This window comes from Podarcis melisellensis (genome assembly GCF_964234715.1).
Source record: "Podarcis melisellensis genome assembly, chromosome: 6".
Classification (NCBI taxonomy): Eukaryota; Metazoa; Chordata; class Lepidosauria; order Squamata; family Lacertidae; genus Podarcis; species Podarcis melisellensis.
The window spans coordinates 57,838,703-57,850,647 of NC_138538.1; the positions used below are offsets into that span (position 1 = coordinate 57,838,703).

The following is an 11,945-nucleotide window of genomic DNA, read 5'->3' on the forward strand; positions in this document are numbered from 1 at the left end:
ATTACTTGAGGGATATCTTGAGTGATTTCTTGAGTGATATCCTGAGTACCACTTAGGTGGGTCATTAGGTGTGGATTAGTTGCTAAAGTCTTTGTGTCTTGACCTCTTGAACTTTGTGAAGAGTTTTTCTGAGAAGATGGCTGTACTGCACTTAGTTGTGCTCTGGCTTGGCTTCGTGTATAGGGGCGAGCTGTGGTTTTGTGGCCTGTGTCAGCCAGATCTGTGTAGGGATTGCACAGATCTGGCTGACACAGGCCACTGGCTGACACAGGCCACAAAACCACAGCTCGCCCCTATACACGAAGCCAAGCCAGAGCACAACTAAGTGCAGTACAGCCATCTTCTCAGAAAAACTCTTCACAAAGTTCAAGAGGTCAAGACACAAAGACTTTAGCAACTAATCCACACCTAATGACCCACCTAAGTGGTACTCAGGATATCACTCAAGAAATCACTCAAGATATCCCTCAAGTAATTAAGGAACAAAAGAAGAAAAGGCACACTAGCCTGGGAACTTCCTCTCTGCCCAGAACATTGGAGGCTATACACCACACCCCCTCAACAGTATTTATAGGAACTCAAACACTGAGATCCTGCTCTGTTCCAGTAACAAGAAGCCGAAAGCACCAGCCTGAAGATGACGAGTGAGACCTCGTCGAAACGTCGCCTAGACACCCCAACTTTTACACGGGAAGACACCCGAGGACACCAAAACCTGCATTCCTGTACCCGTGAAAATCTACGAAAGCATATATATATATATATATATATATATATATATAACAATTACTAAGCCAACCTTGATTAAATGATCTCAGAATCAAAGCAGAGCCCAGTTCCCGATATATACTGGTACCAACTACCAAAACAATCAATCCACAAATCAATTTACAAAAGAGAAGGTAAAAATAAAGTACTAGTGTTAAAATTTATATCACAACATAGTGCAAGCGGTTTAACACTGGCTGGCCACTGCGAGAATAGGATGCTAGGCCTGATCCAGTAGCCTCATCTTATGTCATATATACGCATTAATATCCTGTTAATGCCCAAGCAAATGTATAGAACATATATTTCCAAGTTGCTTTCAGAATGACAGTCAGGGAGGTGTGTATGTTGTGGATTTTTGTTTTTGCTGGTTTTTATTAAGGGCTATGTTCAAATTAAGGAGTTCTCAAGGCTAGATCTCCCATGATTATGTGTGTTCTATAGTGATTAGGATGGCAGAGAGATGTCACCAGGCAGAATGAAGTCTTGCACCTTCATGACAGTCTATGCGATCTCTAATATACCGGTATGTGTGGGATGTACCTCCTTTGTGGGTTGAGGGGAAGACCAAACTAGTACTGCTCTAAGTATGTAGAATGTTCTCTTTTTGTTGCCATACTGATTGGCAGATAGCTACCCATTTTGCTGTTTGAGGGAATGGTTTCCCCTGACTTCTTCATTACCCACCCCCCGGTCCTTGCACCTTCGGAGGTAGGGACAAAAAGAGTGATTTGGGACACTTTGGTGGCCTGCCTGTGAAACTCCTTCCTCAGGAAGACCTGTCTGACTGCTGTTCTGTTGTTCTTCCAAAGTTGGGGAAAACTTATTCCCTTTTTAATGAGTATTCTACGTGGGGCTACCCTTGAGACTGACCCAGAAACTCCAGCGGGTGCAGAATGCAGCGGCAAGGCTCCTTACGGGGTCCTCGCCACGGGATCACATTCACCCGGTGCTATACCAGCTGCACTGGCTCCCGGTGGAGTATAGGATCAGTTTTAAGGTGCTGGTTTTAACCTTTAAAGCACTATACAGCAGTGGCGTAGTGTGGGGGGTGCAGGGGGGGCCGGCCGCACTGGGCGCAACATCTGGGGGTTAGAGTTAGGGGGCGCAAATCCATGGGTTAGGGGGCGCAAATCCACGGGTTAGGGGGCACAAATTACTTGCCTTGCCCCGGGTGCTGACAACCCATGCTACGCCACTGCTATACGGCCTAGGACCCTCGTACCTATGGGACCGCCTCTTGGGGTATGTCCCATGGAGGACCCTACAGTCTTCAAATAAAAACATCTTGGAGATCCCCGGCCACAGGGAGGTTAGACTGGCCTCAACCAGAGCCAGAGCTTTTTCAGCCATGGCCCCGATCTGGTGGAACGCTCTGTCGCAAGAGACCAGGGCCCTGCGGGACTTGACATCTTTCCACAAGGCATGCAAGACGGAGCTGTTCCACCAGGCCTTTGGTCAAGGCACAGTCTGACCCCCTCTATCCATCTGTAATCCTAATAGAACTCTAGCCCAATGGTTGCCATTAATTTGATTCTGAATTGATTTTAGAATGTATTTTAATTGACTGTGATTTTATGTAAATTGTGCTATTTTTACTGTTGTAGCTGCTCTGAGCCCGGCTTTGGCCGGGGAGGGCGGGATATAAATAAACATTTCTTCTTCTTCTTCTTCTTCTTCTTCTTCTTCTTCTTCTTCTTCTTCTTCTTCAACACAGCATTGATTCTGAGAGGTCTAATTCTGATTAAAGCCCAGTTTTCTCCCCACTAACACAGAATAGTGGCTTGCCTACATGTTCCTTCTTGTATCAGACAAAACCATGCAGGCTGTAGGCCACTTAAGCTCTTAGCCCATAAGCAAAGCTGGCCAGGGATAGGATGTGGGCAAGAAGTTCATCACTGTTGATAGGATTTGCACAGAACTCATGTACCCTGCAGCTGGGAGCATTGCTTCGATGAGAGGATTGAGGTGGGAAGTCAAGGCTCTAATTTAATGCTTTGAAGTAGCATGCTGGCAAGTCCTGTCACTGCAGGCATCACTCCCTTGCCTTCACATCCCCCTTTGCCCCTGGACTGGCAATTGGGGAATTAGGAGAAAGTACCCCTGAAGAAGCCAGATCTGGCTAAGAGACTTCCAGGTACTGACATTTCCTCTAGGAACTGCAGCAGTTTTTGGATCAGCTGTTGTCGCTGAATTGGTCCTCTGCTCTTGGTGGATGACTCCTGCCTTTCTGCTTATCTGGCTGCTCTTCTGCCAACCATGAACTCACCTCCCATGCTCCACCAAACTGCAGATGGTTTCCTCTCCTTGGGACCACTCTACTTTTTAAAAAATGTTCCCAGCATCCTTTCCTTCTGCCATGGTCTCCAGAAGCCCTTCTTGCTAGCAAAGGTCCAATCCTGCCCAAAAATAAATACTAAGTGCCTGACAGGGTCCCAATTTTAATTACCTCTGACACCCTCCAAAATCCTCCATCCAGAAACACTGTGAGCAGGTCTGTGGAAATCTCTGGGGTTTGCTTAGTACCAGATACACGTATCTTTCGTCCTGCCTTGTCATACCATTAGGGCACATTTCAGAGATCAGATGTGCTCATGCAACTCTTTTCTATGATTTCATATTTGCTGTGGGCTTTAACCTATGCTGCCCCTGTTCATTGTTGACAGGGTGACTAGGAGGCCCATATGCAATGTATCACCAGTGCTGTCAGTTTCATTGTGATGCTGTGAAAGATGTCATGGGAGAAAGGTCTCAAACTTTTACTGGCTTTTGTGTACTTTCAGTCACATGCTATAGTGCCGATAAGCTCTATACCTCTAGATGCAACAGCCAGCATGCAATAAAACCTTCTCAGTTACAAGTTCAATATTATCTGTGCTCTCCTCGGTTTCCTATATCCACTTTTCTTAGCATCTAATACAATAGGGCTTTCAGCTGCTATTCCAATAACAAAAGTAATGATGATAAATAATCATATGTAAGCTGTGGCTTTGAGCAAGGCCAAAGAATGACTACTCAAAAAATGAGTAGCCTTAGCATAGTGACAAGATGATATTATACGGCACTTTTGAAGATAATGGGAATCTTACCACTAATGTCTGTAACAATCAAAGCCTTAGTCTGAAGACACTTTGTAGGTGGAAAATGCTCAAGGATGAAAAATGAGCGGCTGTGGGCCATAATCTCCCAGCCAAAAGCAAGTATATTGAGGGCGCTCCACACAAATGGGCTCTACATCAGGAGTGCTCTAGCATAGCTAGTAAAGTGTGGCAGCTCCCCAGTCACTTTCTGTACAAGAAAAACAATAAAATGCTTGCTCCCCCACTGCTGTGCAAAGTGCTTTGCTGACCCCATGCTCTATGGTTAGCTCTAAGGGCTAGCAAAGCACATTGTGCTGCCCTCCCAAATGCCACACAGCCAGCTGGTTGCTGGGCGTTTTTGTGAAATGCTGCACAAGGGACTGACAGGTGTCATTGACCTGACATCAGAAAATTTGAAAGGAGGGTTGTCCTGCCAACCTGTCAAAGGTGGCCTGTGGGGGTGGGGGAGAATAGGAAATTGACCCACTGGAGCAAGAGAAAACATATCCGCTCCATCTTTGCAGTGGGACTGCAAGCAGGCTGTTTAAGTGGATACAAAACTGGATTGCCAATAAATACTGAAGTTGGGATTATGATACCTCTGTTGAAAATAAGTGGAGGTAAGAGAAGACAATGGGTGGTGGACATGCTCATTTTTATATCATCACTTTCTCCAGACAGCACTTGTTTTTTGTTTTTTTTAAAATTTACCATTATGAAATGTGGACAACCAAACAGGTATGTGCAGCTGAACAGGTACAATGAGGTCTGAAAATCAGACCAGGTATTTGGGCCCCATAAATTGAACTGAACTGATTAATCTGCAGATTCACACCACCTGGGAATATTGGAAGAGGAAGTGGTGTCTATGTTGTGCTTGTGTAAGTGCAACCTCTAGTACCTGTGGGCTGAGCTGGTATGATGGCATTGGATGCTCATGAACTTTCCTACTGTTTAGGGAATAGAGCTTGTCAAAATGATTGTAATCCAACTTTTGAAGGAAGGGAAAGTTGCTGGTTTGACAAGGATTGCAGCACAGTCCCTTGGGATGAGAGTATGCTTGAGGGACAGGCTGGAGACTAGAAGTGCATGGAAGCTAAAGGCCCCAAAGGAAATGGGGGTGAATGAAGTAAAAAGAAATTTGGGGCAAGATAAATAATGGCTTGAGGGAAGGGAGCAAAGGAAATGAGGACAAACTAAGTTTATTTTCTCATCCGCATTTTTTAAAAACTTTATTTCAAAACAAAATTTTATATTGTTGCTTTTAAGGAAGGGACTCTTTGGGGGGAAAACCACATAGATCAGTATGGCTTTGTATGCTCTGTGGAATGTCTATGTATAGATATGAGAACACAAAAGGCCACCCACAAGACACAAGTGGGCATTTTCAGTGCTCTGCTCTGAAAAATGAGGACCCAAGGAAACGATGTGTAATAGAGACATGGAGTTGAAAGGGAGCCATTTTGATTTGAATTAATCAGCCACTTTGCAAGCTTCTCATTGCAACATAGGCGCCGACTCCATGGGGCCTGTGGGGGCCCGAGCCCCCTCAAAAAATCGTTTGGGGGGGCTCGGCCCCCCCAATAATTTAAGAAAATTATTACCGTAAATTTCGCTCTGTGCGTGTTATTGAGCGAATGTGTGGTCCCTGGAGCTGACTCGCCGGAGCGCAGGGGCAAAAATAGGCAAAAATCAGGCAAAAATAAGATCGGGCAGTCGGGCGGAGGGAAGGCAGAAGCTTTCCTCAGGGTCTTACTGCCCACCCTCTTCTGTTGCTGCGTTTGCTCAAACTCAACAAAGAGCAGGGAATCCCCTGCCCTCCTGGCAAGCAGAGGGTTAAGGAAAGGATCGAGTCCTTCCTTCTAATTCTTTCCTAGTCACACTGCGTGCAGGCTCCAGGTGGGAGAGAGAGAGAGAGAGGGCTGGCTTGGGGGGGGGACTTTTGCCTTCCTTTCCTCCCCCCCACCCCGTTAAACTCCTCGCCTGCATTCTTAGCCAGCTGCTTCTCCGCACACCCCTCTTGTGCTTCTTGTCCCTTCTGTGTTTTTCCTTCCCTCCCCATTTAAAACGTGGTGACAAAGCACGGATCCACATGGATCCTCAGGATTTTTGCATTGGGTCACCCCAAATTCACCATCAGATAACATAGCATGTCCATGGCTACAGCCTGCACCAAAAAAATCACGCACCCACTGTTGCCTAGGGTCACAGTGGTGCAAAAACGTGGTTACAAAGCACGGATCCACATGGATCCTCAGGATTTTTGCATTGGGCTACTCCAAACTCACTGTCAGATATTAAAAATCTTTATAAAATAGAGAATTAAATACATACAGAATGTTAAATTTTCAGTTTCGAAATATTAGTACTAGTTTAGTGCTATTACCGTGCGACAGCAATATTTTATGTTTTATTCTTTTAATGATAGTCTAGGATTTATTTAAATATCATTTCAGTCTTTTCAGAGCTATATATTCACTGCTCTGTAATAGTCTATAAGCATAATTGTTACTGTAAATTAAATTAGCTTTTTACGAAAATACCGTGCGTGTTTATGTTTTGTTTCTTTTTTCATAGCCAAAAAGTGTTTCAGGCTTGTCGAGTTTCCCGGAGTGTGGAGTTATAGAGAGTCGAGTTTTCGGGGTTCTAATGTTGATCATATGATTCTAAAATACTTTTAAAAAACTTTAAAACTCACTAATTTTCATCTAAAATTTAGAAAACTTCCCGGGGCAGGACCCTGGTATGGGCCCTCCCAATATTTTTTATAAGTTGGCGCCCCTGCATTGCAATACATTAAAATACCACACAAACAGATGACCACAAAGACACTCACCCTTTTCCTCTGGCAAGGATCGCAAGTGCTCCATGATGACCAGCTGGAAAGCGTACAATCGATGGGCTGTGGTGGGTTGCTGGGAGACCGGCGCCATCTGCCTTTGGTCACATTGGTATCAGCTCCATATAGTTGAAGAGAACTGTCTTTTTCTCCACTGCATTTTAATAGAGGGAAAGCTATTTTTTCATTAGGGCGCATGTCAATCTGCCTCCTATTTCTTAATGCCAGCACCCACCTGGGCACCAGTTTAGAGCACTTCCCATTTGCAGAAAGAGAAACGAGGTGTTCAATTAAAGTACACAACAGTTTTGCCACTCTGCCTTGTGCAAAATTCAAGTTGCACAACCAACTCAAGTATTGTAATTGCTGCACGAGCGAAATCCCACATAATTGAATTCTTGTGTGATTACTAAGGATGTGTGATGCAGAACTCTGCGTGGACCACTGCATGCCCATCAGCATACCACTGAGAGGCATTTATTGTTGAAAACAGTCAACATACAACCTCCATCCCCAGTACTAATGGGTGTATAGATAGTATCCAGAGTTGATGTTGCATCTCAGCTTGAGGTGATGCCAATTGACCAAAACTCACTGAAAATCAGTAAATGGTGATACAAAATCTAATAATCCCAGGCTGAATTTAACCTGCCACTTTGAAGTCCCTTCCTAGCTATTGGCTGAATTGCTATGATGTCACAGAAGCTTGATATTCAGAGCTTATTCACTGTATTGAATTAGTAGTCCTCCCTCCACCCTTCCTGCTCTCTCCACAAGTATATGGTTCTCACTGGATTAGGTAACTGATAGGTGGATTTGTAGCTGGTTGACTGACCAAACCCAAAGAGTGCTCATTAATGGTTCCTCATCATTCTGGAAAAAAGTGACAACAAGTAGGGTGCTACAGGGTTCTTTCTGTCCTGGGCAGGGGTGCTGACATGGAACCCAGGTTATGGATACCCAGTGGAGCCCATGATGTAACGTGCCGTCATGACGTTGTGACATCATGATGCCACGTTGTGTCGGTGGCTCAGCTGCACTTCTGAGGCCTCGCAGGGTTTCGAAGGGCCTCGCAAGACCTCTGATGTGACTTCCGGTTTCTACTGGAAGTCACATTCGGAGGCCTCTGACATTGCTTTTAAGACCTTGCAGGGCCTTGGAGGTCACATCTGAGGCCTCGCAAGTCCTTTGATGTGACTTCCGGTTTGTATTGGAAATCAGGTTCGGAGGCCTGGGAGGTCGCATCAGGTCTCTAGTAGAAACGGGAAGTCGTGTCGGAACCCCATGTTGTGAGAGCTAAGTAAAAATAAAAAATAAAAATTGTGAGTGCCCTGGAATCCAAGGCCCCTAGACCTGACATCTATGGTCCTGGCCTATAGCTGTTCAGCATCTTTATCAACAACTTGAGAGCATGTTCATCAAATTTGCAGATGACATCAAACTGGTATTCAGAAATATTAATGCTTGAGACTGTGGAAGTTGGTGGGGATCAGTGGCTAGCCTGTGACCTTCAAATGCTGCTGGCCTACAACTCCCACCACCCTCAGCCAGCATGGCCAGTGATTAGGGATGATGAGTATTATAGTTTGGCAACATCAGGAGGGCAACAGGTCAACCATGCCTGCCTTATAGCCTGGTTGCAGCTTGAACATGGATAATTTATGGGAATCTTTCATGCCTTCACTCTGACATGCATATGAGACAGAGATGAGACACAGAGGAGTCGCAAATGGCTGGGTTTCCATTCTGCCTCAGAATGGGTTTCCATTCTGCCTCTTTAACATATGGAGGGATTTTATAGGTTTTAAGTAAAGGTAAAGGTACTCCTGCCCATACGGGCCAGTCTTGTCCGACTCTAGGGTTGTGCGCTCATCTCACTTAAGAGGCCGGGAGCCAGCGCTGTCCGCAGACACTTCCGGGTCACGTGGCCAGCGTGATGAAGCTGCTCTGGCGAGCCAGCACCAGCGCAGCATACGGAAACGCCGTTTACCTTCCCGCTATAAAGCGGTACCCATTTATCTACTTGCACTTGGGGGTGCTTTCGAACTGCTAGGTGAGCAGGAGCTGGGACCGAAAGACGGGAGCTCACCCCGCCGTGGGGATTCGAACCGCCGACCATACGATCGGCAAGTCCTAGGCACTGAGGTTTTACCCACAGCGCCACCCGCGTCCCCTTTATAAGTTTTAATCTATATGTATTAGTACAAATGGAGGAAGGTAAAACAAATGTATACACACAACCAATTCACTTTCTGTAACTAATACAATACCTGATAGGAATCTATTCTTTTCCTTGTATATTATACAACCCATCAACGGTTTCCCACGAAACAGAGAGAATACTTCATATTTCAATTTGACACACTGACGATTGTTACCTCCATGTAAAACATTATGAGTCAAATGTTAAGCCCTTTTTTCTCAGACAAGGCTATTAATAAAAACCTGATAAGTCTCTCTGTGTGCATGTGGTGTAAAGCCTTTGACTGCACAAATGACATGAAATAATACTAGAAAACCTCCTGATATCGCCAGCAAAAAGAAATCTATTTAGTGATCATTTTCAGGGTTGAGTATGCCTCTTCAGATGTTCTATATCAGAAACATACGGAAACAAAACATAATAATAATAATATATAGAAAAGAAGAGGCAGTAAGGATTTGCGCACTAGCTGTGCCCCCGCCACTCAATCATCCTCCATAAGTTGATCTTCTGAACCTGGGAGACTCTGCATGAACTCCTAAGTGTCTCCTCATGCATTTTAGAATTGGAGTCCTAAAAGACTGCCCTCCAAGTTATGCTTGCTAGCACACTTATCGCTGCCCTCTTCTTCTCCTCCTCCTCCTACGTTTTCCAGAACGACATATAACGTATTTTAATGTTAGTCTGAAAACTGTGTGGTCCACCAAACCATATTCAGTCCCAAGGATTGTTAAGCCTGTTCTACTGCTGCCTTCTAGGGTTGGAAAAATGGGAGGGGGAGTGTCAACTGCTTGGCAGAAGGATGCAGCATTTGGCTTGGGGGGCCTGCAAATTGTGCAGTCCTGTTTTAATGAGCTCCCTTAGGACTAGGCAGGCAAGATGTGCCTGTTTCAAAGACACCTTCAAATAGGTCTCATTGTATTTTCCAAGGAATACAAAACATGGCGGGGAGCGGCAGTGTTTTGCCATCCTTAACACACAGATCCATGAGTCTTATTTATAAATTTTTCTGGAGCAATAAGCATGCCTTGTTGTCGCAACTATTACTTCTTACAATCAATTTTCTGAAAGTCTTTGGGAATGTAATCAAACTTTAATTACAAAAGAAATTAAAATGATAATTAATTTTTCACTGGCAGTTAATAAAAGCTTCCATCCACCTTGATTATGGTGGGTTAAACACCCAGAGCAGGGTGTAAATTCTGCTTCGAGGAGTAATTTGAAAAACAACAACAGCAAGCCAGAAATAGAGAACAAAGACAAATGCTATTTTCTAGCGAGATGAAGAGAAATAAACAATGCAGAAATAATTAAGATGGGAATGCCACTGGCTTCAGCAATTTCTTTTAGCAGAAGCAGGTTTGCAACAAGTAGATTTACATGACGTAAGTGTACATTTTCCACCGCCATGATATATTCCAATTGCTTGCCCAGTTAAGAAAATAATTGATACTTCTCTTAATTGTACTGCTTACAACTTAATAAGGCATTGAAGGGTCTGATCGAAAGTGAAACACAATATACCTACCTGACATCTGCTTAACACTTTTTGTCATATTAAAATAAATGAGTGCTATTATTATTAATATTAGGAACAAAAAGCAGCTAAGTAGCGAGAGGTGGCTGTTCCTGGCATAGAATGTAATTCTGCAGAATAAGATGACGAAAGGGGTTGATGAGAGAAGAGATTATACATAATGAAGGTCTGACGAAGTTACAACGGGGCAGCAGTGTAGGAGAGGTGGAGGGCTTTAAAAGTAAGGATGAAGTGCCTGAGGTTAACATGTAGGGAAACAGAATTACATGATCAAACAATAGGTGAAAAATGTGAATTTAGTGTGCGTGTGTTTTTTAAAAAGGGAAGATTTTGCAGAAGAGGGAGTTAGTAGGAAAGAAGTTATAGTCGTCTTCCAGATGTACTTCCTGATAGTAGATGTACAGGAAAAGGCAACTCTGGGAGATGTAGTAAAGGATGCACAGTTTGCTTGTCTGGTAGAGGAGAAGGACAGGAAGAAATCAAAGGTGGCTCTTTGGTGGCATGCCTCTGAGATGGGCAGGCGACAATACCTAAGAAACCCAGAGTGAAGATTCTTTAAGTATTACGCTAGCATTGTGGAAGAATCATGTCCATGTGTTTATCCTATGGGCATCAGTGTGATATTTAAAGGCCTACAGCCACATGGACCTTTCCCATAGAATCAGCTCTAGTGTTGCAGGCCTTTAAATGTTATATAAGAACAGTGGGATAAACAGCAGTACAGCTCCTGTAATGGAAGGTGAAGGATTAATGGTTGCAGACCTTCCAAGTGTCCCTATTTTCCAGGCGCAGTCCCGGATTTGCAGAAGCTGTCCTGGTTTCTGATTTGAACCCAGAATGTCCTGGGAGAAATGCTGTAGGGTATGGAATAGGACATCCCTATGTCATTGGATAAGTGTTGGAAGGTATGTGGTTGACAGCATGGAAACAGAAGGTATCACCCATATGAAGTGGAGTATATGAAAAAGTGGAAGTGACAAGTTGGCATATACAATATTCACTCCCTCCACCCCCATATCTTAAATTTTAGACTCGACTAGGCAAGACAGCCACAGGGAGAAAGATGTTACTGAATATCAGAGCACCATTTCACATACTTTGGAGTCTCCAAGCGATCAGGCTTGTTCAAATGCATGTCACTTTGCAACATGTTCAGTTCAATATGGTCCTCCTTTGGTAAAACTTTGCTACTAATCCAGAAATAGCTCAAGAGGCACTTTCTGTGTACCGCACAAATATCAGAACAGAAGGTTACCATTAAACGTCACTATCTATCACGTTACCATACTGATATTGGTTTGAAAAACAATATTCACTTACCTGGAGCAATGCAAATTTAAGAAGCTTATGCTTGCAGAGATCATGAAAACTCTGACCAGCCACGAACAAAAGACTATAGATGCTGCACTCATGTTTTAAAGTACTGTGGGAAATCTATAGCAGGTTTCTTTACTAATTCCGTTTGCTACTGTGTTTGAAAACAGCGGGGCCAGCAAGGTAGATTAGTAGCTGTTTCCC

The 11,945-nt window shown here is 44.1% G+C and overlaps 1 protein-coding gene across 1 annotated transcript in view; it reads right to left on the bottom strand.

Annotated features, from left to right (window-relative positions):
- C8B (complement C8 beta chain) overlaps positions 1-11,945 on the bottom strand; it is a 32,882-nt gene extending 20,937 nt beyond the window's left edge. The window contains exons 1-2 of the mRNA XM_081915797.1: positions 11,748-11,945; positions 6,685-6,841 (exon numbers count right to left, since the gene is read on the bottom strand). Coding sequence (XP_081771923.1) covers positions 6,685-6,841; positions 11,748-11,839 — 249 coding nt within the window. The 5' untranslated portion in view covers positions 11,840-11,945. The remainder of the gene's footprint in view (positions 1-6,684; positions 6,842-11,747) is intronic.